Source organism: Halictus rubicundus, chromosome 16, assembly GCF_050948215.1.
Source record: "Halictus rubicundus isolate RS-2024b chromosome 16, iyHalRubi1_principal, whole genome shotgun sequence".
Taxonomy (NCBI): Eukaryota; Metazoa; Arthropoda; class Insecta; order Hymenoptera; family Halictidae; genus Halictus; species Halictus rubicundus.
The window spans coordinates 4820794-4836882 of NC_135164.1; the positions used below are offsets into that span (position 1 = coordinate 4820794).

The following is a 16089-nucleotide window of genomic DNA, read 5'->3' on the forward strand; positions in this document are numbered from 1 at the left end:
TCTAACGATGCGTCGTTTTGTTCCTTCTTTCTGCCGTCCGAACGCCAACGAGTGATACCACGATTTCACCCTCTGCGAAACGAATTTCAATAAATATGGACGTACAAAGCGATCCGGCTAGTCCACTTTTCACGTGAGAATCCCATTATTCTAATTTTGAGATTTTAAATGGCAGGAGCATTGCACGATTCGAGGTAAAATTCCAACGTGCGTTCAGCGAAGCAGTTTCTGAGGGTGTTTCGGTGTTTACGACTTAATTATAGCCTCGTAGAACACGGTCATTAGACATTCACTTGGCACATAAAAGTCATTCGACTGCGGTTGTTTATGCACGTTGAATATACACAAACAATGCGTAAAGTATATTTTCAACCATACATTAGCTGGGTTTAACTTAGGAGTATGTTCTGGAAAACACGAGTCAAATTACCAAGTTTTAAATATTAAAAAAGTTAAGAAAAAGTTGACGGATTTAGAAAATTTTGAAGATTCTCTTAAAATCTCAATTTGTTTAACTAGCTTAACTAGAATTTGAGACACGCCGTGGCAACCGAAAAAAACGCGTTCTAAGGAAATTCTTTTGCACAGAAATTCCACGGCACCCACACACGAACACGTACTTGAAGAAAGTCGAGAGAACTCGATTTTTTGAAAATGAAAAATCAGAACACCCGCTCCTCGACTGTTTCAGTTTCCGATAGAATTCCACACAACTGTACCGACAGATCATAGTGATTCCGCGGGAGCGCTATTCGTTTTGGAAACTTAATTCCACCAGGAGAATCGTAAACGCGATTTCGATTGCCATTCGAATAACATCTCGAGGTTCGCCAGAGGAAGCACCGGCGCGGCGGACCGACAAAGTTCCCGCCTTGAAAATTCCATATTCTTTTCGCGCGTTTCTGGGACGTTCCCGAACTTTCGATTCGGATTTATTCAATTCGGTAGTCGGACAGTGAATACCAACGTGGACGGACCGTCATCTCCCGCGTGCACAGCTCGTAACGCCAGACTCCCCGAAGTTTTGCGCGTTCCCCGCCGGAAGTTGCTTATCACTTCTCTAAATAACATTCGGCTCTTATCGTCCTGTCGTCCAACAATCCCGGGACATGGCTTACTTACGAGCTATTAAACCCCCGGTTATGGCCTTGACGGTAGTTCCACTGCGGTTTATGCACGTCGTAAAATTTATCTAAGGGCGCCTGCTAACGTGGGATTTCGAATCGCGCGGTTACCAACCCTTGTTCTGCGCGCGTTATCCGAACGTTGCGAGAAGCACCTCGTTTCGCTCTCCGGGATTGGATTCGTTATTGTCTCCGCTGCAGCGCCGAGAAACTCTGCCAGCCGCTCGTTGTACAGCGAAATCGTAAAAGGAAAATGATCAGCGTCGTGTGCGAATTTTTTCTCAGACCGCGATAAGAGGATATACCGATTGAATATCATATTAATATTATCAGGAGCATAGTATCGAGGCTATGTCCACTTCTGAAAAACTTCGGGATATTTGTCTGTTCTAATTGCTACTAGTACGGTAATATGAAAAAATTGAAATTCATAGATATCTCAAAAGTGCTTCTGGTGGATATAATCAGTCTTGGTACTGTGCTACGCATGTATAGTGAATCACAGTAATGTTCAAACACTTTTAAGAGGACGCTAACTGTTTTAATAATGAACCATACGACTTGTATTTTTTGGGAAGTTTACTGAACGACGTGAAAAAAATTCTGAGAAAATTGCAATTGGTCGGAACTACAGAGCAAATACTATGAATTATTGTTTACATATTTTTCATGCATTTCGAAGATTACGAAGTAGGTCTGTGTCAATTTTACCTACTCTGAAAATTTAGTTCATTGCAACGCTGCATCAGTTTTTAACGCTCTATTAAAATCAGAGATCCCACAGGAATACGACGGCGCGAGAAACGAATGGTAGCCGGGAAGACATTATCCGTCTGATGGATACAAATTCCTCACGAGCCGACGATACCGGACATGGAGACGCAGACGTGAGAAAAGAGACAGTCGCATCTGTCGGCGGGGTCGCTTGTCATAAATTTGCGCGGCTCGTGTCACCTAAATGATCATAACTAACTCGGCGGCCGGGACTTTAACAGCTTCCTGCTTTATGCGCGAAATGATTTACGTTAGTGTTAAATCAGAACAGGCCGCGCGTGACACAATCTTGCGCTGTCAGCCCACGTAATACGTGTCCTTCGCAAACACTATTAATTAGTTAAAAATTACTCATTGGACTGCCGGTTAAGCGTCGCGGGTTCGTTTCGATCATAATCATCAAATCATCTACAAAATATTAGCTAGAGAATATGTAACTCTGCTACCCACGTAATAAATAAGAAATAACTACAAGAAAAATCTCATAGAATTGAACGTCACTGAAAATGCTCTAAACAGTCGTTTACGATGTTCTGGAATAATCTACAAAATATTGTTCACAGAATCTGTAACTCTGCTACCCACGTAATAAATAAGAAATAACTACAAGAAAAATTTCACAGAATTCAAAGTCACTGCAAATGCTTCTAAAGAGTCGTTTACGATGTTCTGGAATAATCTACAAAATATTAGTTGGAGAATACGTAACTCTGTTATCTACGCAATAAATAAGAAATAATTACAAGAAAAATTTCACAGAATTCAAAGTCACTGCAAATGCTTCTAAAGAGTCGTTTACGATGTTCTGGAATAATCTACAAAATATTGTTCATAGAATCTGTAACTCTGCAGCGAACAATTAAGCAACGATTTGAGGAAAACTTTCGACGAATTTTTATTTTTTTTTGTAACGTCTCGGAGCTGTCTTTGATGAGAATAGTAAAGTTCTACTGGAATTTATCCAAGCAGTGCAAATGGAAGGGCAAGGTGAACTCGAATACAAATGTCTTAACTTATGTTGTCTACGACTAATTGATTAAATCGGGCTCTAACGAGCCGTCCTCTGCAAATTCGCGTTTATTGAGTGGAGAGAGGAAGAGAGAGGGAGAGAGAGAGAGAGAGGCAAGAACAGGATTAAGAGAACGAGCAGCTACTATTGGAGACTCATTTCACCGATACCTTATCCGCTCGGTCCGTTCCACTTCCGTAACTTATTATTATCTGCAACTGGGTCGATCTTGATGCCTCCCGTACACGTAAACTCAGTTACTTCATTAACCCTTTTAGGCTCACTGACTACGCGACCGACCGGGTGCATTCTGCACACATTTCATTTAATACACGTGAAACGCATTGGAAAACGTAGTAACACATTAGCGATCTAACAAAAGCAATTTTAAAAGTGCGCGTGCGGAATATTATAAAAATAAAAACTAATTTTATTTTTCGCTTAACAAGGTCTTCATTTGTCCTCGGTTGTCATTTTACTTCTACTCTCAATTAGAAATTAATAAAGTGCTGACAATGTAATCGAGGCAGATGTGCCGGTAAGTGACCACAGAATAGTAAGTGAAGAAAATAACAAATTAGCAAAAAATAATAAAATAAATGTTTCTGTCCACAATATTCCGTAAGTTATCAATGTGTAACATTTACACACGTCGTAGCAAAGGATTTCAAATGATTCCAAGTAAAAGAACGAGAATTTTCCTTGAATTTTACATTTGTTTTATAAGACGTTTCCAGCGCGAAAAGTCAAGAACGTAGTCACGCTTAAATATTTCATATCATCTAAAGTAGATCTAAATTCGGAGGAAGTCATATTTTATCCGTGTATCAGGGGGATACGATGCTTCAGGTACAAAGAGAGCCCGAATCATCAACATTTATGGCTATCAGGACACGAGACACAGCGTCTTTGCAGCGCATCATGTTGCCGGAAGATTTTACAATATTCCGGCGAGGAGTTTCGCGTCTTTCTTTTTTATCAAGATTAAAACACTGAGGGACACATGCTGAAAAGTCGAACGCCTGTACAGGGTGTATAAAAAGTAATGGTCATCCGTCCTAGGGGTGAATCTACACCTAGTGGACATTTGTCGAAGAAACTTTCCGCAAAATTGTTTATATCAAAGAAAATTGTTACTAAAACTTTTCTGTACATCTACACCTTCTATAAATCGAGAAAAGAAAAAGTTTGGAAGGAACCGTATGTCGCAAACAAATAGTTACTGACATATAAGCTGTTAAAGTTTCTGTAAAGTTTGATTGAGTGGGGTCACGTGTATAGTGAAAAGCCTACTACTACAGTCGACCTAACCGTATCGATGAGACGGAACATAATCGTGTGCGTGTCTCGAGAGACAAACGAAATTTAAAGGGACATTCGTCGCTAGGCTCGTACCTAATCATTAGACTGTGAATCTTTGTGCAAAATAAAAATTTTCTACCTGAATTGCGACAGACTGGAGTGAAATAAAAATTTATTTTCTTTCTTAATATGTTTAATAGGTTGAAATAAATGTAACAGTATTCAAAATGTATAATGAAAATTATGTAACAGTATTCTAAAACTTTTCTAATGTTTTACTGTTTTAAAATACGCCTACACATTTTTCTCATAAATGCACAAAATTCGCAGTCTGCTAATCATTGTCACCCTGCCCGTTCGGATCATGAATTTGACGTTGCGAAATATGAAAGAAAACCTTGTATCCAATGTTATACGTGCGAATACTAATCCTACAATATAAAACACTAATGTGAAGTACACTTACAAATTTTTCAGAATGGTCTGTTCCTCCGTCGGACCCACGGTACACTGTTTTTGACTCACGCGAATACGTCCAAATAATTGTGTCTGTCTTTCGGCGCCTATTTTCGAAGCACGAAACACCACACTTCTACACAATCACTGAAGACTACGCGACACACTTGACGAAATCGTGACAGCGAAAGAGAAGATGTTGCTCCGACCACGGTCAAAATAATACTGCGATTTTAATCGCTTCGATGCCATGCACGTGTTAGGGTCTCGTTACACTAGGCAGGTCAGAGGGTTTGAAAACACTAGATACGAAACAAGATAAACAAATTCTGTCGACTGAGTTGCTCTCGGTTTCCCGGAAGTCCCTGTTTTTGTATCTAATGTTTATAGACCCTCTGCGTCTCGCCTGCTTACAATTAGTATAACCTGACCGACACATGGCCGCGCGAGCGAAGCGCCTAAAGTCGCAGTATTATTTTGTTCGTGGTCGGAGTAACTTTTTCTCGTTCGCTGTCACAATTTCGTTAAGTGTGTAGAGTTTAGTGATTCGGGTCTAATTGTTCGGACGTGTTCGCGTGAGTCAGTGATAGTGTTCTGTGGAAACGACGTCGGAACAGAAGATTCAGAAAAATTTGTAAGTCTACTTTACATTTTAGTATTTTATAATCGTTTTATATCGTCACGAGCAATCTCCAGAGCGAATTTTTACGGCTTTCCTTCCTTTACCTAAAATCGAGGTCGCTCGATGCCGAGACAGAAACAATGTCTTCTCGACGCGTTCGCGTTTTCTCGCTTCATTTGCCGGGCGGGCGCACTCTTCACATAACTCATTGTCTCATCCCCCTGGAATTGATGCAAGCTGGTCACCTTGCCCAGCCACGTGCTCCGAGGGCAGGTCAGTGTTTGTGACCACGGGGTCGCAAGATTGATCGCCCGTATCCGACCCGGATTGATTTCGGGAATAGATTTCGCATTTGTTCGGTTCGCACGTTACCCGACCCCCCTCTCCCCCTGCCCCCGAATCCCTTGATCGATGTCTGTTATTTCCATTCGATTTCGATGGTAACCAGCGATATCGGAACCTATATCTTACTTCTCGATACAGACATATTCTGATTTGTTCTTTTTTTCTCTTTTTTTTTTGGAAAAATGTTCACATAAGGGAATTTTCATATTTATATTGAAATGAAATTTATATAGTTAATACCATAACGGCTTTACACCACCGAACTTGTTTCTAATTTTTGTTGTATAGAATAGTGAGAAAAAAATCGTACCTCAATTTTTATGGTGTCCTGACATATTTTGTTCCACTATCCTGAGCTTTTTTTAAGATGATTTTCTCCTCGGAAATTTTACAAGTTCGATATTATTCTTAAAGTAGGTAATAAAGCGGCAACAAAAAATCGTGTACCTAATTTTATGGGCTGCTTAGAAAGAGGAGACTTTAATCTTCAAATCCATATGATTCGATTTGCGAAAAAATTGTTTAGACTCTGTAGAGACCCTTTAAAGTTGTAAAAGCATGCAGGTAAAAAACATCCCCATTTTCTCCCCCATTTCTTGAAGCAAGAGCACCTTCAAAAACTGATTTAGGAAATTATAGCTAAAACTCATTGAAATGACGTCAGTAGACCGTTGTCTGATTGTTAAATCGATTTCTAGTGCCACGAGAGATGTAGCAATCGTCTAATTTAGATCGTTAGCGTATTATAATTTGACTGCGAATTTTCGAAATTTTTGGCAAAAGTGAGCAAGTGAAGCCAAAATAGTAAAAACATTAGAAGAATTTAAAAATGCTGTTACATCAATCTCAGCGCATGCAAATATTAAGATTAGGGTAGAAAATTTTAATGTTGCGTAAAGATCTGCAATCTAACAATAATATACCATCTTAAATATTGAAATGTTGCTCCAGGATTTTAAACGGTTCAATTATCGGCGAAAGAGAACTTTAAAGAATATCTTCGCTATAGTTCCCACGTTTCCTCTTCACCTTTCACAAACTGTAGCGTGTCCAACAAAATCCTGAGTCGCCGTACCAAATCAAAGTTCCCCTCGCAAATTTGTAGCTCATAAAAATTTTACTTTCTCTAGTTCGCTGTCATGAGATCAGGATTCTTTACTGCCGTCATCGCTGCGTGCTCTCGAAACATTGTTGAAACCAGAAGCAGCGAGTCGCAAAGATTCCCGGACGAGAGACATAAAGATTCTAGATAATGATCCCCGAATGTCAGCCAGACATCGCCGCTCGACACGTTCAACTCGAGGTAACGAATTTTATTGCGACCTTTTACGATCTTGCTCCGCGATTTCAGTTCGCAAATCGAACTTCGGGGACGATAATTTGAGTACGCGGACACATTCCACTTTGGCCCTTTGCGGCCCAAATTGTCCCTTCTACTTTATCGCAGAACTTGCCGGAACGTCATATGATTCAGTTATTGGATGACTTCCGGAGAACTACAGATCCTTTTGAAAAATAACCACGTAGTTCTGAGGATAAAACGATTCATCAGCTTGGCAAACATTCAGAGACAATTGTAGAAAATTGTGATGGCTATATTTTGGACAATATCGGGCATGCTATACATACAGGCGCACAGTGTGACGAATGGCCTTTTTAGCTGGACAAAAGTAACTTTCAAATCAACAAAAACTAACTGTGCTAATATAATCTAAAATAACCATGTATTAAAACCCTTGAATATTAAAACTTAAAATTCTTTTGTTGTATGTTTACGGAGCGTGTAAACTTCACCTAAAAAACGAACACCTAACCTATAAATGAATGGGCACATTTCCATACGCGCTAGAAATATGTTAAAATGTACTAAGGAGTGTTTAAATTTCCTATATATGATGGATATAACATCTCAAAACATGTATTTTCACTTTAGTAATTCCAAATTATCGATAACATTCCTCTATTTTTGTAAATTAAGTGTCAAAGACGGTACTTATTTTTCCACAGAAACGCCTATGTTACTACTCTTCGTTAATGAATTAGTATATGCCCCACGTCGCCCCACAAGATGATTTTTACATATAAATAAAAAGTAGAGATTCTCTACTTTAGATTGATCTCATTCATTGTATATTGAAGGAATAAACAATGATAAGATCCCCGAGTTTTCCTCTAAACTTTCTTCGTATGAAAATTCGTTTCTTCAGTCTGAGAGCGATCAGCGTGCAGTGTACATCTCCCTTGCGTTTTTCTTATATCTATCAGTTTCGTTATTTTTATTATTGTTGTTGTTTTATTGTTATTGTTATAGCAACCGAACGTTTCTATTTAAGACTTCAATTTTGATCTGTGTTACTTCTTTTGTTTTATTTATATTTTCATGTTATTATATTTTTATTGAAATAGTAAACAATAATATGAAACAGAGTTGTTATTTATAAAGTGAAACCTTATACTAAACCAAAGAATAATTCTTTCCCGTTAGAATATATCTGAATCTCCAAAAAGTAACATGTACTATAATTTTTCCAAAATTACATTGTTTTTGTCCCTAATTAAAAATGACGTCTTCTTTGATAATATCTACTACTTGTTAAATCATTCTGTCTTACATAGATCCATTACTAACTTTGTTGTATTTTTTATTTAATTATAAATCACTTAAAATATATTGTTTAATTAACAAAAACCAACTAAATGTTGTAAAAAATTAATAATTATTCATATTTTATGCAACTGTAAACATATTAATCGATAAATATAGAAAAATAGGCGATTTAGAGTTTTGTCCAGCTGAAAAGGCCATTCGTCACACTGTGAGGCATGCCGAAAGCTAGCCCTTAGCACTCGAATGGCGAGTGTGAAGCACCACTAAAAATTGCTGTATCATTATTCAAAATATCTATTACATTATTAAATTCGTTTGCATTTAATAAATTACTAAACATTTCAGTCTTGCACGAGTAAGTGGCACCATTTTCGTATGTATAACATGAAAAAAATATATAGAACGGAAATATTCTAAGAAATGTTTCGTTTTGGAGTTAAAATAGCTTCGAGTGCAAAGGGCTAGTAAGTAACATGGAAAATGTATTTTCACCGACGTTTACTGCAAAACCTTAAAAATTGCAGGATGCGTTTTTTCACACAGTGCACACCGGTAAAGTAGACAACTATCGGCGCAAGAGAGACTGTCGACTCTGGCTCGACTTAGGGAAAGGGTTAACAAGGGGACACGTGTCGTCGAAAAGGGAGCAGCGGCGAATGTCCGGCGGGGTGTAGCGGACTTTTTTCCGGTTCTCATTAGCACGCGATTCTCGGGAACTGGCCTAAAGTCGGATGAGAAAGATCCCTTGGTACAGAAGGCCTCGCGATTCGTCGAATATCGCAGGCATGCGCCCGCCATTGGGAAGAGGGAGACAGCTCGAGAAGGGGAGGGAGAAAGAGGGAAAAAGAGGGAGCGAGAGGAGAGGGTTGCTCGTAAGTGAGCAGCACGTGCGTAGCAGTCATCCTGGCGCACTCGCCAGGACCGTACCTTCCTTTTCAAACGATCTTTCTCTCATCGCGATCGAGATTTCACCGGAACCAGTGCTGTCCGGAGTCTCCCGCGCCCCCGAGCCGTCCGAATGATCTAACGAGTTCTCGCTGTGACAGTCAACAAGAAAATGTATTCGTTCCGCGAGGATCAACAGTGTTCACTCGCCGGAGATCTTGAAGGCATTCGCCGCCAGCGAGGAGGGTTCACGCGCAACCAGATAATCCTTTTATCCGCCTTATCGAGGATTCGATTGGAGGAGTCTTCCTCGATTTCGCTGGCCGAGCCGTTTGATTCCTCGACGAGGGTAAGGTCCAAGGTTCCCGAAGCCCGTCCGGTCGGTAGATTCTAATACGAAGATCGAGAGATGACAGTGCGCGAGGAAGATCGGAAGAGCATGAGACACAGCAGCTCCTGGCCGGACTGGACACCGCAGACGGTGAAAGTGCGCGTCGATCCGTTGTCGCGCGCTTTTACGATCATCCCGACGATCCGCGAGAGCTTCCATCCTCTCCTGACTGTGGCGAGGCCCGGTTGGATCGACGAGATCGTGCTCCTCGATCATGGCCGCTCGTCCACCGACACGAAACACCGGTTCGTCGACGAGGCCAAAATCGTCGAACGAAGGGCACGCGAGAAACTAGAGGAGACTTTCGAGCTACGCGCTTTCGTATCCGGCGTTACCAATAGTACTTCGGGAAGAAGCAAGACCACGTTGCCGCGTAGTCTTTCGTGCGACGAATCGACCACTATAAAAGCAAATCAAACCGCCCCGGAGAGAATGAAACCGAGCCGCTCGATGATCGATGAAGATTGTTCCACAAGGCGGGAAAAGCTTCGGAAGCCTTTGTCGAAAGGAAGCACGCTCGAGGACTCGAAGGAGGACGTGAAGAGCGACGCGGATTGCCCGGCAGCTAAGACCATTGTTCAGATCGAGCCGGTCAAGGATCAAGGGTCGCTGGAGGAGAATCCAGCCAGCTCGGGCCGGGTTACGGCTCCCGGGAGGAGCCCCGTTAACCAAATCCCAGAGAACGCGGCTTCGTCGCATGCTGCGACCAGAAGGTCGCAACACGTTTGTCCCAAGTGCACTTCCGAGGGTTTGCTCGACCCTTTCCGTTCGCCGGCGTCGAGCGACAAAAGTAATCCGATCGGAGGGGGCCGGTGCCGGGTCGCCGGTTCCGGTAAAGCGGAAACGCTGCGTAAATATTCCGCGGTGGAGGCTAAAATGAGAACCAGCTGGCAGAGAATAGGCGCGACCGGTCTAATTGGAGCCACCAGGAATAGGAACAAGCAGCGCGGCCAGAGGAGGAACGGCGAGCCGCTCTGTCGATCGACAAACGATGTCCGGAAAGAGGCAACCCTGAGGAGGCACTACTACCCCGAGGGTGGCTGGGGATACGTGATCGTGACTTGCTCGACCCTGGTTCATCTGCTCGGGATCGGCCTGCAACTCGCGGCGCCCGGTAGCTGGCACATAACCGCCGAACTCAAATTCCATCAGCCTCCTCTTCACAGCGCAGGTAAGCCGCTCCCCTAACAACTCTCCCTCCAACCCCTTCGTCCCACCTTCGTGCGGCGCGCCCCGCCTAATTGGCCGTTGCTTAATTGACCCGGCTATCGTTTATCTTAATCGGAAGCGGCCGTCGAATCGGGTTTATTCGACGACCCTGACTCTCTTTCTCTCTTTCTCTCTCTCTCTCTCCGCGAATTTCGAAGCCGGCCCAATCGGCTGATTGCGCGCTAAGTGAAAATCTTGTTCGCGAATACGATCGAGCATCGTTCATAAATCAAACCGTTTTTCGCGGTTTATTTCGCTCCTGACGAGCCTCTCGCGCGCTCGTTATCGCCCGGACTCTGTAAACATTCGGCGAGAGTCGTGACGACCGGTCTTAATGATACCGACGCGAACGATGCGCGGCTCCGGTTGATGGTTTTGTAATTACAATTGGGAAGCCGCGATGACGTTTATACGCCGGTTCTGATTCTCCCTCGGTTTCTACTCCGGAATGCTGAAAAATTGATCGCCGGGAATTGATATTTCGGTGGTTTCGTGTTAGCTGTTCGCGACCGACGGTTCCATAAATATTGAAGCAATTATGCGCCTGGGAGGCGAGCTTACGACCAGAAATGAAATATATCGGTTTGTCGGACAATTATTTCGAAAATTTTGTGTCGGGTCGTCCCGTATGTAATGCGACCTTTTTTTCGTATTTTTGGAAGGTAAAATGCAGTTGTAATCGTGGAATCGTTTTACTATTTTCTATTTACTATATTTTTCTTTATTTTCTATCATTTATAAGATTTAGAAAACTGGTGACTAGACACTGCAGATTATTATGAAATTTAAAATAGAAATTTGTCTGTATTAATTGTAAGACAAGTGGTGCATAGACATTTACTTACTTTCTTAATAATTTTATTCAGATCAAAACAGTATTATTAAATTTTTACGTTTTTACGTTTCGCTTTTCAAAATGTGCAAGGAAATTCGCTTTATTTAGGCGATCACCTAATATTTCTTCTCGCTGTTACTTCCAACGCGTAAATTGTGTTGTCGATAAGGCTTTTACGAGCGGCACAACACTAAATATCGATGTGGCAGGAATACAATAGCTGGCACTGGGTACTATTTGATGAGAATTTGATTTATTTGTGCTACGAATTGTGAATCATTTTACATATTGATATTTAAATTTAAAAAACGCCAAAATACACTGTGACATGAAATATAAATCACTTTTGTATGTATACGCATACTCGGCTAAAAAACTCTTTCATACATTCATAAACGACACCAAACAATGTTGTATAACGAATTGCGAATCATTTTACATAATGACGTATAAATATTCAGCTTCGAAAACACGCTTGTTTCTGGTTTCTTTTAATTGCTATTTAATGACTCAACTACTGGCGCTTTCTGCACCAGAATGCAGTCAAGTATGTGGCTGCAGATGGTCAATATTTCCAGCAGCAATTATCTTATCTCTCCGCTCTTCCAGATCTGAGAATATTGAGCACCGTTCCGGGGACTCAAGGTAATCCCCCAATCTTTAAAGACGAAATATTTATATATGGGGTGGCCAATTTGAATCCAATAATAAACCTGTATGAAATCGTAGTTCCTTAACTCATCCAGTTTCAGAGTTACGTAATTTTTGTCTTTTTACTGTTGTTTATATTCTAAACGTTTTACTGTTGTCTAAGTTACATACACCAAAGCATAAATAATTTTTAAAATCGTCAAGATACCGCAATGACACCTTAAATTCAGTTCAATTAATTTAATACTTTTTAGAATCCAAGCACGTTTGATTGATAATGTTAAAAATGGTACTGCTATTAAAAATGGTGGTTCTTTCTGTACATGAAGGGTTACAATCATGTATTCTTTAATATAATAATATAAAATAAACAAAATCATAATTGAACGAATTCATCCATACCATTCGATGCATTCATTTGTTAGAGAATATTAAAAATAATAAAATGCTGTTTGAAACTAAGATCGAAAACTCTGCTTACTTTGAACGACAAAAATCTAGATCAGAGGTCAAATCTGATCGAATCTAGAACATCAAAAGTAATATGTAAACTAAAAAATCTGAAACTGATAATTTCACCGTCGGTGGCACAGCGGGTGCTCAAATCATTAGGACATTTATCAATTTGTACAGCTAACAATTTGATCGCGCGCGGCAAGTTTGTTGTAAAAAGAGCCACCCTGTGTGCAGACGTACGCCCACATCGGCAGTTTCTCGAAAGCATGCCAGGCAAATGAAGCGCGTGGCTTAACAGGGGAAAACACGAATATCGTAGATGGCGAAATTATGGTGGGCCCGCGAGGAAAGGTGCCCCACGGTGTTCCTCGAAGACGTAATCGTTACTCAATGGCCGTGCTGCCGTAAAAATGCCGGAGCAGCGGCGGGGCGGCTCGATCGCAGTGAACGACTCGCGTTTATTTAATTTGCGTACACGTAAGCGCGTGGCGACACCGGGCCGGCGACAACGCGCGTGCAAAGAAAAATCGGAACATTGTATCGGCAGTCTGGACGCGTCGCGGTACCCTCACGTACACGCGGGTTTCAGGCGTGCGGGGCATCGTGATGCACTCGCGAAGGACCTTTTTTCCCCGAGGGACGAGCATTAATTTGTGTCCTCCCAACAGTTAACACGCGGCTTTTGCTCCGGACGCTCGACGACCCACTCTCGGATAATGCGTCGGGACTTATACCCGCCACGGATTACTGCCCAATTTGATTTACGGTGTCCATTGAGTTACCAGTGGGCAGATCGATGACTTCTCCGGTGCTGCATCGGTGCAGTCCTGTAACGTTGCACTTGGTGTCTCGCCGCGCGGACGTTGTCTCTTTGTGAAGCTGTCTTGAGACGCTACGAGGAGAAAGCTTTCTGCGACTGCTGCTGGTTAGTTTATCGAAGTAAAAACCAGTTTGCTAATTTTATACATTTCAATGAAGTGCTTTGGTGATTTGAAGACACTCGTCGAGAATATTGCTGAATAAGTTCCTTCAAAGAAAAAAGAAATTAATTAAACGCCCAATTAAAACCGTCGTGAATGTTAATAGTATCAAACCGTCGTTCGACCGTATGCTAATGCCTCGACGCGTATTGGTTCGACGACGCCCTCGCGAAGAAGCAAAGAATCACTGGCGGGCAGATGGTCGTTGATGTTCTATCTCCCGCGAGCATCTTATATAAGACCGCTTTGAAGCTTGGTAAAAATAGTTTTCTTAAAAATCATCGTCGCCCGCGGTGGTTCCTTTTCAGCGGTGCGATACCTCCGCGGCTATTCGCATGCGATCACCATCTAATCATAATTACGATCGTCAAAAATCCGCCGTTGAAATGGACGCCGGAGCTGGTTCGCCGAGTCCCCCGAACGGAGATGCGTATCGCAAGCGTCGCGACTCCTACAGCGCCGCGATGATTAACGAACCATCGGAAAATGGCGGTGCCGCGGAGACGACGATGAAATCGCAACAGCTGATCGTACAGAGGAAACAACCACGTCTGCCGGACAATTCGAGTTTGGAGTCGGTGAGCTGGTCGACGGGCAGCTCTACGCTGAAGAGGGACTTGGCGAGGACCTCATCGACGGACACGAGTAGATCCTGGAACGAAAGCATCGGTATCCCGGAGATGTTCGTCTCTCAGCCGGAGCTGTTGACCAGGCTGGCGAAGTGTCGTTGCTTTTTAATGGCGAAGCTGTCGATCTCGTCCGAGTGCCAGTGCCAGTGCCAGTGTCGTTGCAGCCAGTGCCAGTACCATCGTCGGAAGATTTCAACGTGCTCGAGCAGGGATCACGCCACGTTCCTCGGCGGCTTCAAGAGGAAGGACTCCGGCTACTCGGTGTCCACCTGCCAGAGCATCCTGCCGGCGTCTTCCGGCAGGAACTCGGTAGCGAGTTTGTTCCACGAGATCAAGGAGGACGCCCATGAGTCGATCGTCGGGGTGATCCAACGTCGGCACTCGGATCAAACGCAGTCCCCGCGCGGCTCTAAGATCGGCCGTGCAGATAACCGGAGATTCTCCGAACAAACGCTGGTCGTCGGAGAGGCGAGGGTCGGAGAGCGCGCTAGAAGAAGCAGCGCCGTCGCCTATGCAAGTGCGACGAAACCAATCATCGCAAGAACCAGTCCGCGCTTCTTCCCGGAGAAGGTCACCGGCTCGAGAGCCAGCCAGTCGTCCTGGACGCCTTTGCATAATGAAAGTCACGAGACCGACCCGGCGAAAGAAGCACCGATGGACAGACGATTCGCCGCGCAGCACAGAAAAGAGAGACGGGACGCGGACGGCCTGAACGAGAGACGAAGAAGCAGCGCCACCGTCACGCCGAAGATGATGAGGAGACGGTTTTCCGAACAGCTGATCCTCGAAGGAGGACTCGGCAGCGTGCACGACTACGAGGACCTGCTGCGGGAACCGGAGGAGGGCGAGGAATCGCTCACCGTGATCAACGCTCGGAAGAGGATCACGTTAAAGAGGCATTACTACCCCGAAGGCGGATGGGGACACGTGGTCGTTACGGTGGCGGTCCTCGTGCAGGTAATCTGCCACGGTCTACAGCTAGGTCACGGTGTACTGCTGACACATTCGACGGAAAAGTTTCACAAGGATGTTCAACACGCAGGTAGGTAATTTTACCGCCCCCTGGGCCCAGCGGGCCTAACCCGGCTACGGTCTTCAATCTGATTGGACCTGGAAGGTCCTCGCGACGAGAATGCCACGTATAAAGGCTCCATTTTGAAATTTATCATTTCGGGACTTAGCCCCAATGACCTTGACATATGTTATCAAGGTCAATGTTCGGGATAACTTTTCCCTATACAGTCATTTCTCGATATATGTCGCAAATACTTGGCTGATAAGAGTCGCAGTACTATCCCCACTACTATGGGATATAACCCCTGGGGGGCCTTGAAGATCGAGAGGCTTCGGATGCCGAGGAGTGAAAACATAATACGAATGAAAGAATAATAGTATCTTCTGGACGATATATGTCGCTGGCAAGACCCGTGTTGTTGACATACATCGAGAAAACACTGTACCTGTACACCTGCCAGACTACTTTAGTTTTCGAGATGTGCACGAAAATATATTGGACACTGTGTCTATATGTTGTTTTGAAGACTGAGTAAAGAATGTGGTGGAGAACATGGAACGTTCACAGGCAGCTACTGCAAAGTGTATTTTCAAAATTTTATTCGTATGTTTGGCGAGTTAAAAATGTTACATTAAAATAATACCACGACGGGAAGAAAATGTCCCGAGGGACGTAGCCGGGTTGAACGTTTTCGTAAACATGTGTTGGTAGAGGGAACGTTGAACGAAATTTATGGGACGTGAAGAAAGACGGTGAAAAACTAGTCGTTTGTGGTGCAACGTGGAAATGAAACGTTCC

General features: G+C 43.2%; 2 protein-coding genes across 2 annotated transcripts in view; both read left to right on the forward strand.

The window, feature by feature from the left end:
- Positions 1-9534: 9534 nt before the first annotated feature.
- LOC143362248 (uncharacterized) lies at positions 9535-11404 on the forward strand. Its single transcript, XM_076802247.1, has 2 exons — positions 9535-10687; positions 11388-11404. Exons 1-2 carry the CDS (start codon positions 9535-9537, stop codon positions 11402-11404), a joined length of 1170 nt encoding a protein of 389 aa, XP_076658362.1.
- A 2540-nt stretch (positions 11405-13944) lies between these two features.
- The window catches only part of LOC143362063 (uncharacterized), a 53768-nt gene continuing 51623 nt past the window's right edge, over positions 13945-16089 (forward strand). Inside the window, exon 1 of the mRNA XM_076801893.1 lies at positions 13945-15318. Coding sequence (XP_076658008.1) covers positions 13983-15318 — 1336 coding nt within the window. The 5' untranslated portion in view covers positions 13945-13982. The remainder of the gene's footprint in view (positions 15319-16089) is intronic.